The 18,799-nt window shown below is 37.5% G+C and overlaps 1 protein-coding gene across 14 annotated transcripts in view; it reads left to right on the forward strand.

Moving 5' to 3' along the window:
• Nucleotides 1-18,799, forward strand: part of LOC137265983 (nucleolysin TIAR-like) — a 202,271-nt gene that overhangs the window by 132,797 nt on the left and 50,675 nt on the right. For 7 of the 14 annotated variants that reach the window (XM_067801475.1, XM_067801473.1, XM_067801471.1 and 4 more), the window contains 2 exons: nucleotides 13,015-13,035; nucleotides 13,453-13,540. In XM_067801475.1, the coding sequence (XP_067657576.1) occupies nucleotides 13,015-13,035; nucleotides 13,453-13,540 (109 nt within the window). The remainder of the gene's footprint in view (nucleotides 1-13,014; nucleotides 13,036-13,452; nucleotides 13,541-18,799) is intronic. The other 7 variants (XM_067801474.1, XM_067801478.1, XM_067801476.1 and 4 more) reach the window with 1 other exon arrangement.

Raw genomic sequence — 18,799 nt, forward strand, 5'->3', positions numbered from 1 at the left:
GAAATTCAGAAAATCCAATTTCCACTTGTTCCAGTGGTACTCACAGTTGACAGCCTGTGCTGTGAACATAGACTTGCAAATGCCTTTGATTTTGTGACAGTTTTGGTCTTACATTGTAACAAAATGATTTCAAATGGTTTCTCCATATTACAACCTGTTGCTATGGAAACTAAACGAGTCGCTTGAATTTTACTATGTGTTAATGGTGAAGTATTGACTTTAAAATATTGCAGGTTTGATTATATTGCCATCATATTGCTTAATTCTCATCATATGTAAGGCCATGAAATTCAGTGGAATTTTTTCTGATGGTGTATATTTTGTGTTTTTTCATCAGTGGACAATGAAGAGTAAAATGTCAGACACTTTTAATATTTGTCTCTTAACATTAACAGTTTCTTTTGGTCGATGGAATTTCTTTATCCATGAACAAAATATGAATGAAAACAATCCCATTGTCATTATGCAATTATGACCCACATTATGAACATTCATGAACTTTTCATGGCCTTACTGCAGTCATTTTTCTGTGTCTTACATATATATATTCACATGTATCTGTGTTTACTTTAACATGTCTCGCTATATCTACATAATACTAACACATGTTCATCCCAAATCTAAGCATGTTTTTCTTCAGCTTTGTTTCTTTGTCACAATATGTTTTGTTAACTTCTAATATCTCTGTCCTGATAAATCCTTCTTTGAGGTTAGTATGCCCTGGGTTTTGTTGAAGGGCAAAGCAAGATATATATTTTCTGTGATGAGAAAACATCAACATATCCTTCCTATAGACAACAACTGATGTTCATCCATGTAACAGGCTGATGTTTTCCTGCAAGAAACAATATTTGAAAGCACACTCTAACTTCAAACACAGCAGTATGTTTTTCATGATTTAATTTTCTGAAGAGGTTCAAGGTGTATTTCATCAAGTCTTATTGGTCAGCATATCCCATTATTTTCAATAACCAATTTTTCAGTCGCTGCAATTATTACTTTACAAAATGGACGATGCATGGCAAAAAAGACAGCGCTCACCTTAATTTATTTTCCGAGCTGTTCATAACAGATTTTCTGGTTTAGAGTCTAATTCTGACCAGTCCGTCTCCAAATTCTACACATTTGCAGCCATATTCCGTTATAGATGCCAATACGTGTCAGAATTCAGGAAGAGAGAGAAACACAATCATTGAATATAATGCTTTCTGTGTTGCTTTGAAGCGTCCTGTTCAGCATTAATTTCAAGTTTTTGTCCTTGGTATGGTCTTCATTATGGATAGGAAGATTTTGAAAGCAATCAGTGGCCAACCAAACAGTCATCTATTGATGGATTGGCGCAATATGTCACTGACATTTAAATCACTTTTCCCCACAAAAAAAAGTGATTTCCAAAGATTTTTATCCAACATCCATCATTCTTCTCGGTGAAAAGATATTGGAAAATTTTCACAACTTTTTTAGCCTGGACTCTGTTAGGCCATGCTTTTCTGTGTCAATTTTAATCCATGTCAACCCTCCTACATTTCATGGAGGTGTGAATTGAACGGTTCAGTCAGACTGGAATGAATGCTGGGATGTGGGGGGTTTTTGAGGGGGGATGAGAAAGTGGTGTGGACAAGTTGAGTTTATTTGTTTTCTTCTCATTTATTGATTATTCTGTGCATGACTACAACCTCTGAGCTCTTCCATGTGATGAGATTTGTAATCCAGGAACACAAGAGATACGTCTTCTAATCAAGCTTCTATAATTAGCATGAGCAAGTTAATCTGAAGTGGTCGCTCTATATCTGGCGGGGTTTTTTTGTTTTATATATAATGGCATTCACCTACCTCATGTTTCAAGGCCAATGATTTGGAATCTCAGACTTATTCTGATGGTAGTCATAAAGAGATATATGACCAATAGACAGTTCATGGTCTACTTACCAGAATATTTATACTCGTAGCCCTTGGTCTAAAAATGAGCATTTCTTCGACATTCAGTCTTAGCTGACTATTGACTTTCTTTAAGTGTACGTATTCATGGCATGGATGTCTATAGAGTATGTGCATTTCAAAATGGTCATCTTAGTTTCATTTGAATGCATCAGAATATATTTGTCATAATCTGCTCCCTGAGGCTGTTGCCATGATTCCTTTAATAGCATGGAATTGGGTGAATCCATGACACAGATTGGCATAAACTGTCCATACATCACCACATAGACTTTATCATTCACTTTATTGATATTCTTGAGGGGGCAGTGGGGTAGCCTAGTGGTAAAAGCGTTCGCTCAAAACGCCAAGAACCCTGGTTCGATTCCAGGATGGGTTCAATATGTAAAGCCCATTTCTCATATTCCCCACCTGTGATATTGCTGGAATGTTGCTAAAAGCGGCCTAAACCATGCTTACTAGCTCACCAAAGCCCTTCAGTCCAATTTGCCACAACTTACTATTCAGACTTGCTTCCCTTGGCTGCCCTGGTGTTTGGTCTATGTGGGTAATAGTCACAAATTCTGACTTGCATCCTGTGTAAGTTGTAACCTACACACTAATGGTTTACCTACGTGGTGTGTAATAGTATTAAAGGCATTTTTCCTCCATTGCATTCCCAGTCAGTTCCATGACTGTTCAGAGGGCAGTTGGGCAGCCTAGTGGATTAAGTGTTCACTTGTCATGCTGAAGATTAAGTTGTCATTCCCCACATTTCTGTTGCCCCCCACCATGATACAACTGATATTGCTAAAACCAGCATAAAAGAAAACTCACTATAACTGTTCAAGTTGAATCCACCAATCTTTCCTGATGATTCAGTGTTTCCACAATAGAGTTTGATGGTGGAGAACCCTCACAAGACAAGTAGTTTTGGCATCCATTTCCTCTTTGTAAACCATTCCTTTGCATTCCATTTAGCACAACTAATCCTCAAGTTCAGATAATTTGAACAATAATGCCATTTTCTTTTTATTATGTTTTAGTGAGGCATCATTTTATGTTTGTGAAATGTCAGTCTAAGGTGAAACTTCATGAGTTATCAGATACTTTTGACATAAAGGATAATTTAAAATGAAATCTTACAGACATGAATGTTTTATATTCTACTGATGGGACATTGGTCTTCTGGTTATGGCATTTACATGTCAAGCAAGAAAGCTAGGGTGTGTTTCACATAAATGTAACAACAGCCATATCTGAGTCAGCAACTATTACTGGAACAGTAAGCAATATTGCTTAAAGAGGCATTAAAACTTTCACAACTTTTCTGTATACAGACTTATATGTTTCCAGTAACTTCTGTTTTCATACAGTACATTAAACAGCAATATAGTTTAAGTAAACTGTATTTTGATTTGATTAAATTGCACAGCATTTTGATTGAAGAGCAAGGTGTGTGAGATGATATTTGATGTGTCACATCAAATTCAGAGTTGTTTTTGGAGAACCAGATAATCATGATAACTGTTTTCAATTTTTCAAATAATAAATCTACAAAACACAATATGAAATGTTGCACTCGAAATACAGAAAGACAGGTCTGTATCTGGCTGTACATTTTCTGATGCATAGTGCAAATAGGAAAGTTAATTCAGCATATTGATTTTAGTTCAAACTTGATCATACTGTTTTCCTTTGATTTTGAAACACCATGGTTGAGTGGCAACTAACCTGGTATGGTAAATTCTTTGTAGAGCGCTCTGTTGTATGTTCTAATGATAATTTAATAAATTAGGCTTGGAAAAACAGGAAAAAAACAGACAACAGCTGGGAGCTATTGCCTTGGTTAGATATTAATTGAATGTCTATCTCATTAGCCCTCATCAGGACACCTCAGCAGGATGTATTCCTGGAACTAGACCCCAGCTTCAGAATGGAGCATCCATGCCATTTCATGCCAAAAGTAATTGAACACAACCATACACACAGACTAAAATGTACCAGTACTTCCAAGTTTATTATAGGGCAGTGACCTCATGTTCAGCCCCATTTGACAGATTTAATCATTTATTCCTTGATGGTGAAACCAGACTAGTATTGCCACGGAATGAGAATTTATGACTGTCCACAGTATGAGGTGTTCTGGTCTGTAAAGCTACCTCAACATATTGACTAGAGTAAGTTTGTGTTAATGTAATGAAGTAATACTAACACCACTCTCTGGATTGAGACCCTTCACGCTGGAGACTTTGGGGATTTACACTTCATGTTAAATCCCTATTCTCCAACCCTGACCCTAAGGCTCTAATTCTAAGGCTGTGTTGAAAAATCAGTATTTAATTTTGATATATTGCATATGGTGTAGTTTTAGTCAGTAAGTTGTTTCTAAAGATGAACATTTCTGGCTAGTGGTTACAACACTGCTTGCATGATAATATACCCCTAGAACTGGGGAGTCTGCATTCCAACTTCAAGTCAATCCTGGTAGTGGAAGAAAAATGGTGTAAGATTTCGTATGGATTACAAACAATAAAACCTAACCCCATGGCATGCTATCATCTCCTCACAGAACCTACTTGTCAATGAGTCATGAGACACCTGCTTATTTGAAGATTTGAACCATGTGTCAACAAAAACATAGAAATCAAGCCTTGGAACAGAGATCAGTTTCTCATGATTTCAGCCCTACAACTAGCTGTTGTTTTTTCCTGCCCTAAGAAAACTCAAGCTTGGTCAACAAGTGTTGACAGGGTGGTAATTTTGAAGGTACAACCCTTAATTTGGTTGTGTCACTGTTGCCTGTGGCTGTTTCCCTCCAGGAAGGCATTGTAGAACTGGTCTTGGAGATTGATTGTGCCCCAGACTGCCAGGAACTATTGCTATGCTTTCTTGTAGCATGTTCTATGCTCAGGTTGTTACTGTAATGATGAATTGCATCTTAGGCCCTGATCTCTTTCTAATGAAGTTAAGGAAATTGCCCGCCAATCCTCACATAGGGTGTTTTTTCCCCAGAAGCTGGAGCCCAGGATTCTTTTATTTCAATTAGATTTTTTCCACGCTGCCAAGTAATCTTTTCCATTTATCTGTATTGTCCTGGACAGGAGGTAACCTCGATGGCGTTGGCCTTATTCAAGCAGATTGTCTGGAAAATTAACTCTTTTCAATTCATTTCCTCATCATTTCAATCTTTTTTTTTTTTGGTTAATGGATTCAATTTGACACTTGTCAGAAATTCTGCTCTGATTCTACTTACTTAATTTCTTATGTGTTATTGGTACATGGATTAGGGATGAAGAGTTTAAGTGGGAAGTCCTTCTTTAAGACCAATTTTCAAAATACTTAAAGGTTTTATTTCAAGTGTTTAAAAGGAACAAGTAACATGGGTCCTCTTAAGAAGTGATCCTTCCGTGGTTATTGTTACCTCTAGTGTAACATCAAGTAAGAAAGGCCATGAAGGTCCGGGAATGAGTAGGCCTTCAGCAACCCATGCTTGCCATACAAGGCGACTATGCTTGTCATAAGTGGCAATAAGGGGATCGGGTGGTCAGACTCACTGACTTGGCTGACACAATCATGTCACTGGTTGCCATTTGCGCAGATCGATGCTCATGCCGTTGATCAATGGATTGCCTGGTCCAGACTCGATTATTTACCGACTACTGCCATATAACTGGAATATTGCAAAGTGCAGCTTAAAAGTAAACTCACTCTCTCGAGTAAGAGGCGGAAGGGTAGTTAGTGGTTGGCTTGTAACACCCACAACCAGGTTCGACTCCCCAGATGGGTATAATGTGTAAAGTCCAATACCACATCAGGTTTGATATTCCAAAAATATGTCTAAAAGTTCCATAAAACTATATTCACTTGCTTGAACAGAGAATTGAAACGTTTGTATTGTTAGGATTACTTCTCGAATCCAAAACCCAGGTCTGAAATGGTGGAGATGTGTACAACTTGATTCTTTAAAGCACAGTTTCATGGCAACATTAAAGAGTTTTCATAGCCTTCTAGCATAATAACCATCAATTTCATTATTCCTGCCCTTGTTTGAATTAGAGACATGATTACAAAACACATCAATAGAGATAAGAGTGATTTATTTTATGGTTTCCCTGTAGTTTCTTATGACCAAAGCTTAACGTAATGAATTGCCTCTTGTTGACATTACGATAAAGGAGGCTTTAAGAAACCTATCTCATGGGGTCAGTTGGATCTCTCATCATGGGACACTGTTGAGAATAACATATTGCTTCAAATCATATGGGCAACGTGCATGCCGAGCACTTCATCTTTGTCGCCTTTCACGAAAGGCTGCCTCATTTGTATAGTGCCTTAACTTCAGGTCCGGAATTGTGTCTTTCCACCGAACAGGCAATTTCCATAAAAGACCTGTTTCATAATTTAATCCCCTGTGCTGCATGAAGCCCAATGAAAGAAAAATATGCAGCAGGTGGAATTAAAAAACGAATCCATGTCAGAGTTTTATCTGAGCCTGGACAAGTTTATGACTACCCAGAGAAAGACAAAAACTTTCGAAGTGTGGCCATTTGTAAGGTTTGCCTCCAGAGAGTCTATCATTTGCAGGAGGTTTCGACATCTCTCTACAACAAAGACGTGGGTCCTGGCAAGTCTTTTGTTGGTTGGAATCTGTTCAAAGCTGTTACAGAGGAAAGGGCATTTTGTGCGAAGCAGCTTTCATGGCTTATTTAGTATGTCATGAGTTCTCTTCTTGGTGGCTCTCCTATCACCACTCATCCAGTTCATTGATTTGTTGTCACAAGTAGAGGTTTAATTCCGACATTTTCACCACAAATTATTGAAGCCGGATGTAAATTGTATTTTGGTGAATTACAAGGATGATTTGTTAGTTCAAACAGTTTATTGTGCTTGATTTCTGCATTGAATTAAATTACTGTTAATTATAAAACTGTTATAGAGGTTATCTGTCAAACCTGCAAATAATTCAGTGAAACTGGTATGTATTTTTATGATATCGTTTTTGTGTATTATCATCAGTTTGAATGAAATATGTGTTGTATCTTAGTCATGTTTTCTGGAAATCATCAACCAAAATGGTATTTTATGACAAGACAAGAAAGTATTGAAGAAGTATTGAGCCCTTCAATTTAATTTCTTCTGTATTTTCTGAAAGGAAAGACGTTCATTGCTACAGTAGGATATTCAACTGGCTTTTCTCAAGTGTATTTCAAATTAGATTCTGTCCCACGTCCTTTTCTTTCCAAGAACTCAGCCATGAATGTCTTCTCTTCGAGGGTTCAAAGGATTTTTTTTTGCAACGTAATAAGATTTTCATTGTCAATGGTCAGTCGATTGTGCAGGCCTTGTGTCCAGTTAGGTCAAATCTTGGTGTGTCTGGCCAACAACCTGATGAGCCGAGGTGTCTTGACTGGTATTCCACGCATCTCCAGCGTAATTAGCCTCAGTGTCACCCGCCACCTGGTGGGGGCTCCCTACATGCACATCGAAGCGGGGCTGCGTCTCACGAGACGGGTCTGTCATTCCGCCAGTTAGAATTGTTGCTATACACAGGACTCATTTTCATCTTGGAGACTTGACCTTTTGAAATCTGTCTTTTAAGACATAGTTACGCCTTATTACAGTTTGCGTTCAGACGTTTCTCGCCGGAAAAGTAGGATCATCAACAGCTGAATCCTCCGAGCTGTTTCATGTCTGTGAAGCTGGGAGAATAATATACTGATTATGTCCAATAGCACTTTACAGTTAGACCGAAGGCTCTTCAGGAGTCCTCCAACAGATCATTACATCATTATAACTCGGAAGTTGACACCAAGACTTAGGTGCTTCATTGATCATTTTAAATTTGTCACCTTGCATATCATTAATGTTAAAATGTCTGATTAATAAATGATCACGCACATGAAGAGTACAACTACTGTAGTTATTCAGTCAGACTGTTGACAGCTCAATTTGAACCAGTGAATCTTTTTCAAACATAATTTGACCTTTTGAGAAACAAATTGATCTTTTAGATTAAGCCAGGACTAACTCAGCTGAAAGGTAGTTCACATTCTCTGTGTTTTGATGTCTCATGGGTGGTTTGAATCCCATTGAGACTGCTTGCTGATGCAACATGCAGTACATCTTTTGACGTCAGTAAATGCTTGCCATTATTGATCTAATGTTTGAATATTGGTTCCAATGAAGCTTGACAGTAGGGATCTTTATGTAACCTTTATGTTAAACATTAATGGGCCCTAAATTCAAATGCTATAAAATCTAAATGATCCAGGACCCCATTACAATTTTAATCACTAGATACTGTCAAACGGATAAGTTGGTCGTCAGTTTTTTAAATGACCTTTGATTTTACTCTTGTTCAAGTCATTGCATGTTTGCACCATTGTTACCAAGCCACTTCATCACGTGTTTGCCAATGGTCAGACTTGTCCTTTGAACATTTTAAGTAGGAAGTAGATTGTATGTTAACATTGTCTGCTTCCAGAAACGGAAGTTTCACGTTTGCGCACTTGGTTCAACCACCGAATGCATTGATTTCCATATCAGCGCTTGTTATTTCTGGTCGTTGGGCCGGACAGCCTGATGAAGCCAGTAGTTTCTTCTGTAGGCTTCATTAATTGATAAAGTTACAACAGATGATACGCTTTTCTTTGATGCTGCTTTTAGCACAATTTTGGTATTTTGGAATTTTACATCACAGTTTTGTTTGATGAAATAAAATCAGTGGCAAAGTCTTATGCTGTTACATTAACCAGAGCATCACTTTGTTGTTGCATAACTGCGAGTTTGAATGTCATCCCATGAAGGAATTCTTTATGCGTTATTTTGCCAATTCTGTTATGGCGTTTAAAGAATAATGATTTTCTATCCATGGTAATCGGAAATAATGTTTTTCAGGATTTGTACTGTGTTAAAATATTTGCGTTGCAATGAGTAGCATTGCTAGATTCGTCAAGACAAAAATTGGGAGTAAAGTTTATGGCTGAGGAAATTCAATATCTCTGGGTTTTTCCCTATCGCATATATCTAATGTTTTATAGAGGGGAAAATATCAACTGAAATGTTGGCACACATTAATCATTTTGAAAAAAAGATACATTGGCCCGCCTCCTGATCCAGTCTTCGCTCCAGTACTTCGCAGTCTTGTGATTACAAAGATGATTTTGCAAATTCTCACATTTCAAATCCAAAATTGTGTTTTTCGTTCAAGATTGGAGACACTTGGGAAGTTAAATATAATCTATTACGTGGCAAATATTGACACATGAAAATTGCCATCGGCGGGGAAAATTCAACCTCTTTGCCATTCGTTCAGATGGCCGATGCATAACTTATCCATTTCACACCATAGGGAATTTTTGCCTATCAAAATTTTCCAGTAGCTCTCAGGATGAGTGTATTGATTGATTGTTAATTATTCATTAATCAGCTTGGGAAATCCCCAGCAAGGTTTTGGCTTGTCGTATTCTGTACTAAGTGAAGAAATAACTGTAGAATTTTGCTACCCCTCGAGAAATGGTTTGTCTTATGAATTATTGCAGGAGCCCTCGCTCTTTAAGCCTAAGGCAAAGCTAATTAAAGCCAACAAATTGCTCACGGGTTCATGCTCAAAAAAGTGTTTTTCTAATTTGAATTTCAAAGTAGCCTAAAGCACTTAGATTACGAAATTTCTCGAAAAAGTCATGACAAAGGTGACAATTTTCAAATGAATAGTAAAGTTTGATTAACGTTTTCTCAATTTGTTGTGAGTTCTGTTCAAATCACTCAAAATCTGCTTTTCCTGATCTCCGTTTTTATTTCTAAGACGTCTCTTCATTTATAATACAACCATGTCAATGATGCATTTGATTCCTAATCAGGTTTAAAGACAATTGAGATCCGCATGTAGAAGGATGGTCTTGAAGGAGAGTTGCCTCCCTTGACTAAAATCACACTAAAAGTCTCTCAAGACTGAGCTTGAGGATATTCAAATTCTTTTGAAATTTTTCTTTTTGTCATTATGTGATCAGAAAATTTCCTAATTCTGCCGTTAGCAATAGCATTATTGTCACTTTATTTTGATTTGACCAAAATATTTGCCATGCTAATTTCACGTTAAAACCTCCTCATTTTTCCAATGGAGTGATTGCATATCAGGCTTATGCCGGTCATTAAGAGGGGATTTCTAGAGGTGGTAGTATGTGAGCCAAAGATTGGTCACCGAGCACTCGCAGATATGGTAATCCGCCATGATTACTTGTACCGTTGCATTGTAGGGGTTTTCAGTTCCAAGAATAACCAATAGAGGGTGTAATAAAACCTTTGTCCTCCATATATTACGATTTATCTCTCCCTTGTGGAAAGTAACTTATCTTCAATTATGAGAGTTGGAGAGCTGGCGATTGGACTGGCCTGCCAATACATCCACGTTAGAAGTGATTTGAAACACAGCCATCGTGCAGTCAGCCCTAGCTGTTAGTTGATCACCAATTAGATCTAGTTCTCCTGTAGATTTTATTCTGAGGGTAATCTTTCAGCACAGCTTTTCTGAAGTCGCAGCAGGCTTTGAGGGTCATAGACTGATTCAGTTAAGGAATATACAGCTGGATTTAATCTGTTGTGTCTGCTGTAGCTGTTTGTGAAGGCTCATTGTCCAAACCAATACACAAGCATTGTATCGCATGTTTTTCATATCCCTCTAATTCGTAATGTTTGAAAGCAATAGGATGAAGCCAAATTGGAGTTTGTTTTAAAAGCTTGTCAATAACACCTTTGATCTGTCGTCAATCAATTCTTTCCTGCGAACTCTCTCGTTCTAGTCTATCAGTATTTATAACATTATTACATGCTGTAAAAAAAATCTGCCTTCTGAAGATTGCTGTTGATTATAGGATCGAAAATCGTCCAAATTGAATTAACGAGGGAAACTGCCTCGTTCCCAGTAAGCATCACAGAAGTCAAATGAACACTTTATACAGTAAAGACACCAGAGGCTCCTATGGGCCTTGTTCAGTAGACTCATCATTGAAAACCTGCTGCAATGTCCATCAAACCAGCCTGAAATTTGGTGACTAAAACGTGAACTTTGGAACAAATATATCTTGTTTGAAATTTCAAATCAATGCGTGCTGAAAATGTAGCCACAAAGTGAAATCCAGCTGAGCTAACCTCACTAACTCATTGTTAAAAATTACCTATGATTAGGATACCTTGTGAAGACCACAGGAGTACTATGCTCCTTTAATTTGAAACTCTGAACATTGGTGGGTTTTTTAAAATACAAATCTAAAAGAAGATGCTTTGCTGATTTGGAGCTAACAGAAGCATTTATAAAACAAATAAATGCACTTGCTTTGATCAGCAAGTACGAGCACAAATGTGATGTCAAGCTAGTGGTGTTGGACTCTGCAAATAATGGTGTAATTTTGTTGCCAGCCTGTTATGCTTCATGCAGAGTTTAATTTACTTCGGTGAATGTCAAGTCCAATAATCACAAATTGTTTTCTTTGTAATCATTTTGACCACCTCATTATCAGCAACTGTGATCACAACGGGTGTTGAAACCACATCAGCAAATAGCTCACGGCTGTTTTATTTGACAGACTAGGTTAAAACTTAAACATCATGTATAATTGATCACAGTATGCCCATCCTTAACCTTTTCAAAGTCTTAAAGGTGCAAATGAAAACTCGTGCTTTTGAAATATATTGAATTAAAAGAAATTTGGAAGAAAGGATTGGATGAAAGCAGACATAGTAAAGTGTCAGAAATGATCTTCAACAAATATTTTGCCTATCTTGTATGGATAGGTATTCATAAGGAGCCTGTTGTGTTGAGGTGTTGCTGATGCTAACATTGACTGGAAACTGATATTTGCCACAACATTCTCCATAGGTCTTTCAATGGATATATGATTCCAATTTGGATGTAATTTCAATTTGAATTTTCCCAATAATCTCTAGAGATTTCATTTTATCACCCAGCATCTTCAATACATTGCTACAGCAAGTTAAGAAAGTGATTGATGGTGTTTGATGAAGCTGTGTGTAATTCAGGCTTCAAGAACTCTCCACAACATGCTTAAGATTGCTTTGGATCTATCCCCAACATGTTGGTTGGCAGTGATGGGTCTATATTAGTCCTGCTGTGTCTGGAATCATGGAGGTTATTCTGTCACCAATAGCTTTCACCTGCGCCTCATCTGATCTTTGTGTCCAAACATTTAGACTGTTTAGAGCCATTAGTGAGATAATATTGAACAGACAAGGTCGCGATCCTTGCCAAGAGCCAATCTGCTCACAGGCGTTAGATTGATGGGGAGGAAAGCTAGACTAAGCAACATATGCAAGTGTGGTACTCTGCAAAGCTGAAGATTGGTTCTCTGTCGTCTTTAGTTAGTGTGGTCTATCTCGTTTGACAGATTTCTTCATAGCCGGTGACAAGGACATTGAATAGTGATATTTGATGTTTTGTGTATTAATATAGGGTTTACTTTCAGCGTGTTATTTTGTGATGCTGGTTTTATTCTCTGTTTTTTGTGCAGTTTTATTCCAGAATAAGGACCCACATTGGTTTCTTGAAAGAGAAATTATCATCTTGTGTCTAAAGGTGCACAGTTTCTTTACCTCTATGCCCAAGGACCATCTATTGTTTTCAATTTGCCCTAATTCCGTTAAACTGTTTACTAATAAAACCAACGATGAAACTAAACATCAATTTAATCCATGTTTTGAGTTAACACTGTGGAAATTTGACGTGATGGAAATCTGTGATTGTGATCAACTACGCTCAGTTTATGGGTTTGAACAGGATATTCTACAAACAACTTCAGAAGCTGATGAACATCTTTCTGCAGCTAGACACTGGGATTAACTTTGTCAAATTTCCACTGGGAATATCTGTTAAAGACATGGAAACTCAAAAAGGAATAAATTCACTTGAGTTTGTGTGTTGAATTGTTTTTCTCAAGAAATAATGAGTACATTTTAAAGAGAAAAAATACGGAGTTGAAGTTTGGGACCATTTTGCCCCATGGATGTTCGTGCACTAGTTAGTTCCATTTCTGTTGTTTCCACATTTTACTATGACTGATGAGGTTCTTTCCTGCATTTCAGAGTGGTTAAGATCAACGTATGGTATGTGTGTCTTACTTATTTCATTAATACTGCCCACCAAATTATGCAAAAGAAAAACTGAAGAAAAAAAGAAATCTATCTACCATTAGCCAAAACGGGGAGAGAATTTTTTCTTTTTTGGTTTAAGAGAACCAGGTTCTCTTTAGCGATAGGTACAGATTTTGAAAGTGAACTTCATTCCATGAAAGATTTGATAGATGGTGGTGCAAAAAAAAGTTCCAGGACCAGGTGGGTCTGAAGAAGGAATGGATTGTGGGTAACTTTGGGGACGGGATGGGAAGGTTTGGAGGGGGGAACGGGACATGTTTGATTGGATGCTGGTTATCCTGATATTACTTTGGTAATGAGCCCTCTGCGAAAGAGAGGGGGTGAGTCAAGATGTGCAGATTCCATAATTTGGTTTCTTTTCTCTTGCAGAACACTTTCACATATTTGTTGGGGATCTGAGTCCAGACATTGAAGGACACCAGTTACGTGAAGCTTTCAAAGTATTCGGAGAAATCTCGTAAGTATTTGAGGCGGGAGTGGTACAGACATGAAGGCTGGAAAATGCAGAAAATTCACTATTCACAGTTTGTCTGCAAGCTGGAAACCGAAATGACACTATGTCAAAACAATTCAGCTTTCAGTGTTGACCATTGCTGTGATCTGTTCATACACCTCTTACCCATGTACCCAGTCGCTGTCTTAGCACTACAAGTGACGCAAGTCTTATGTTTACAGTAGTTGTATATCCTTAAGTAAGATGTTGTGGGACCTGAGCTCTAAATTCATTATGCCACTCAGCTTTTGCTTAGGATCGTAAATTTAACTTACGGTAACATTTGGTCCTTAGCAAATGTTGTGTTCAGTTCTTCAGGAAAGGTAAGTGTTAATTCATTTATGTTTTAGAATCACTTCTGTGTGAGGTTACTTTGGAGATCTGAGGATTTGGTGAAATCTAAAATATATATGTTTGATGAATCTCAATTCAGTAGGTAACTGCAGGTTTCTGAAGGGATTTTTTAATCCTAATAGAGTAAACTCTGCACAGTGGCTTACAAGATGACATAATTGAGCAGCCTTCAAAATTCACACCATTATGCTAGCCAAAGACGATTATATTCTCCTGCTGACTAGTTAAAATTCAGTGTAACATACTTGAAATTTCAGATCACATGTTGTCAATGTAGTGCAGGGTCTTGTAGTCACTTTTTGGGCTACGTCCCTTTCAGTGATTTGTTTGGCAGGAGACCATCGTTTTTGTCATCAACATGGCCACATTCCAACTGGACTGCTTTGGTTAGTTGATCAGGTAATTGTGTCAAGTATGCGAACATCAAACATTCATGTTCCATGGCCAAACATATTTGAAATTTACAAATATTGAATTTGAATTGACCAAAATACTATAGTCATGAGCGAGATACTAGCTATCAAAACAGACAATGCAAATTGGAATTCATCATCACAGAGAAACTAATTTATTTAAATCATCCATATTTCATGGGCGCCTTCTCCTTTACTTCTTAACTGTAGGACAATGAAACCTGCTGGATGTCATGTGTCAGTGTTTTGATCAATGCTTTGGTTGAGGGAAAACAGATAGAACAGGATATTAAATAGCTTCACGCTGTGAATGGGGTTGGTTGCCAGCAGACTGGACAAGACTGTTGATGAAGGGAGCATATGTTAGGACTATAAAAAAATGTGTATGGACATAAATTACGTTTAAAAAAGATTACTTCTATAAAGTAATTTACATGGTACTGGGGTACTGTCCTTTATATTTAATAGGTTTGACAATACTTAAGCAGTGTGTCAGTAATATGGGCTTTGTCTTCAAACATTTGCATAGTACATTGGCAGTGATTGTGTTGTTTTTAAAATTCATTTATTCCCCCAGTTTGGGTTAATTATGCATATGTTTAATTTTCTGTGCAGTGTACTTTTGCAGAGATTAATCAATTCATTCACCAGTTTAGCAATAATGCATCTGATTAATTTACATATTTCTGCTTCTGAAATCAGTCCTTGTAGAATTGTTCCTTCAAAGACATTCAGAGTTTGAATTAAACCTCAAATTTCATCTGAGTTAAATTGATCAAATTTGTATTCATGGCATTGGAGCAATTTTAAGAGAAAATGCATGTTTTTGTAAATGATGATTAAATTTACTAAATCAACCTGTGTAGGCCACATCTTTACAAGATCAGTCATGGGATAATCGTTGAAGCGTATTAGCAAAGCGATACTGTTAATCCTAGCCTTTACTAATCCAAAACGATTTAGTCACATCATGGGGCGGAATTTGAAATAGGTATTTGCCTCTGGGAATTGTCAAGGAGTTTAGTAGGCATTTACTGTGCAGTCTGGCCAATACGTAGATGGCGATACCTATAGTTGGGCAAGTCACTGTGTGTGTCCCTTGATAACTCATCATCAGACATGCAAATTGGTGCACATTGACAGTAATGCTATGAGGTTCTTTCAGCATTCAGCTAATTCCTTTACAAAGATTATCATTTCCAGAAGGGGGCGTCAAAGACACTGCCAATTTGGGCATTTGGTTACCAAAATAGTCAACCTTATTGTTTTTTTATGAGAATGGGTTACTGAAGTCAGATTGTCTTGATCTCGGGGCAGGAAAGGAATTTCTCTGACATTATCTATCATGTTTAGTTGAAGATAGTGTGCATCCTTTAGAGACTAGCAAGATGGCTGGCATATCAACAACCAATAGTTGCGGCATGTAAATTGTTATGAATCCTATTTTCCGATACAATGTGTCTATAATGCATATTTATCTGAGGTGATGAAGTCTAAAGATCAGATTCTTATTTCCATAAATGCTGCGCAGCTATAATGTTAGACTTTAAGTCAGAAACATGTGTTAGATGTTTTGAGGACCTGGAGTCATCGTAAGATTCCAAGGGTGTGAGCCTATTGATTTGTTTATTGTTTGACAGTTTTCTAGCCATATAAATCAGCAAGTGTGTACCAAGTAAACTAGTGATTGATACTGCTGGCATGCTGGCATCATGAAAACTTGATCATTGGGGCACAGTCCACTGAATGTTTTTAGCGTTATGATATTCATAAGCCCATGATAGACTATAAATTTATAACAGGTCTTAACATAATGAGCGTTTTGGGGGGTCAGAACTTTGATCCCATCCGTTGTGGTATGGTTGAGTAGCCTAGTGGTTAAAGTGTTTGCTCGTCATGCCAAAAGCCAGCTTTCAATTCCTCACATTTGTGAAGCCCATTTCTGGTGTACCCCGCAGTGATATTGCACGAGTATTGCTAAAGCTGCATAAAATCATACTCAACATTCAGTTTTTCTTTCACAAGCACAGCTGCTTGGGACGAATTCAAACCCATATTTTGCCACTTGAAGTTGGTCAGTGTCTGAGCATATTTCTGTTTGGCATTTGTATCATCTGAGTAGCTAGATTCTTGTCGTCATTGAACATGCATGTACGTTTAAGAATATACACAAGACTACAAGATAATTGTAAAAGACTGGAGCTCCTGCCTATGTTATTAGTGAAGTTTGACAATGTCCCAGTATCCTTAATATCTACTTTCATAGTCATCAAACTTTGAACCTATTTGGGGAGTTGAACCTGCAATTACTGAGTAATGAGCAAATGCATTAAGTACAAGGCTACTTTTGCAGTCATTATTATATCGCATCTGACTTTGTCGTCATCGAGTACAGTATATATTACAAAGGTGAAGACCAAATTACTGTGTCTGAAAGGAAGAAATTGTACCATAACACTCTCATGCACCTTGTGACTGGTGCTAGTCTTTGTCACACGTGAGTTTGCAGGAAATTTAATTAAAGTTGATAGAAAGTGAAGTCTATATAATAGACATTAAGAGCTCTAAAGGCAGGGGTCATCTATCCTGAAAATCACACTATATAATTCTCTTAGAAATTGCTGCAAATAAAATGAAAATTATTCCTGATCGTTCCCTTGAGATGTAAGGGATGTTTTTCAGAATCCCAAAGCTCGATTATGACCAAAATTGCAGATACCTTTTCCATAGACCAGGGAGTTGGCAACAAGTGACATGAGTTTGTTCTTTTGTGTGGATTTAATTGTAGTCAGAGCATAATCAATTTCAGTGCCCAGGGTGTCATAATTTCAGACTACTCGGAAGACTTGTTCAGCACAAGGGAAATAAAAGTTTGATGAGAAAGCGATGTATTCCCAAGACTTGAGCGATCTTTGCTTTTAGCTGATGAGAGCCGATCCTCCAAACTTTCTCCGGGGGTTCCGCTTGGTTCCTGGAAATAGACTATCCATTGATTTTTAGTGGGGAGGGGACCACTGGTAATCAAGATAATATTTAAGCCAAGCATGTGCACACTACCAAGAAATACACTGAGCGTAGGGCTTACAGTTCAAGTGGTTGCAGCACCCGCGTTCGAAGTTGGGATACCGCACCAGTTGATCATGACCTGGGGCTGTGAGAGGTGATGTCCTACATACTGTAACCAAATCATGTCTTCCCACTGAGGCAAATCATCTTCAACTCTTGTCTCCAGCATTAAGCAATTTCCTTGCTGTTAATCATTGTCCATGACACAGTGTATATATAATGGCATACATCAAAAGAAAGAAATGTTCACCCGGCACATATGTTGGATGGCTGGACTATTTTCATATTTTCAAGTACCACTCATGAATTATTTTTTCGTTATAGTCCGATTTGGTGAACGGGGAAAATTACAGCAAATAGCGATGCCTCTGTTGGTGTATAAATATCATATCTACCTAGAATAATGTATGGATTTTCTGGATGTTTCTGAATGTTACTACATCTTACTGTAGACACTGTTATGGTATGAATAAGGTATAAACTTGCAGGGAAGATTTGTTGAACACTAACGTGCAGACAGTATTGATTTCATAGTAACCTTTGCTGTACCAAATGAATATGAATTCACTTTGGGGGCAAAGATGTATAAGGAAGAAAAAATAATGTACATTTGGGTCTCACATTTGGACGTTTTTAATCTTAGCTGTTATCAAATTTCCAGTAGTTATGTAATTATTACAAAGAATTAAAATTGATATTTTTAGTGTAAATGCAGAAAGCATGCGCATTTTAAAATTGCTCCCAGATATCCAATGCTTTCATCTGGCTGATCGGTTGTCAGGCTGTCTGTCTTTATTGTTGCCATGTTCATGGTTTCATTGAGTAGTTTGTCTTGTCCGCACTTCCTTGTTTAAGCACCTGAGGAATATAGTTGGAATAATGCTGACAGTGGCGTAAAACAAAATTCAGTTGCTGTGATTTACATTCTTCCATGTCCTAAGTATGACAGCCAAGCCCAAGCAGCAAGACTAGTAATAGATTCAACATGTGGCTAGAGTATACTATAAACACAAAGGGATTAGTTGGTCATAGTTGTAAAATTACATTCTAATATACTAATCAATAAACGTTAAGGATCACCTGATTCCTTTATATTAGCTTTATAAGTCATAGCATGGTCCATTTGGGTAGATTGTTGCTCATGCAGTTGATCACTGGATTGTCACGTCGAGACTTGTTTATTTACAGACTGCCACCATATAGCAAGAATATTGCTGAATGCGGTGTAAAACTAAACTCGCTCACTCAAGACATAGCAGATCAAATTTTGTAATAATATGAAAGAATCAAGTGATGTACAACTTTTATGAATAATACATTTACATAAAACGCAACTGCTGCAACTGCCATAACTTATTGACAGGAGATCAAACAATTGTAAACAGAAAAC

The sequence above is a fragment of the Haliotis asinina genome, chromosome 15, assembly GCF_037392515.1.
Source record: "Haliotis asinina isolate JCU_RB_2024 chromosome 15, JCU_Hal_asi_v2, whole genome shotgun sequence".
Taxonomy (NCBI): domain Eukaryota; kingdom Metazoa; phylum Mollusca; class Gastropoda; order Lepetellida; family Haliotidae; genus Haliotis; species Haliotis asinina.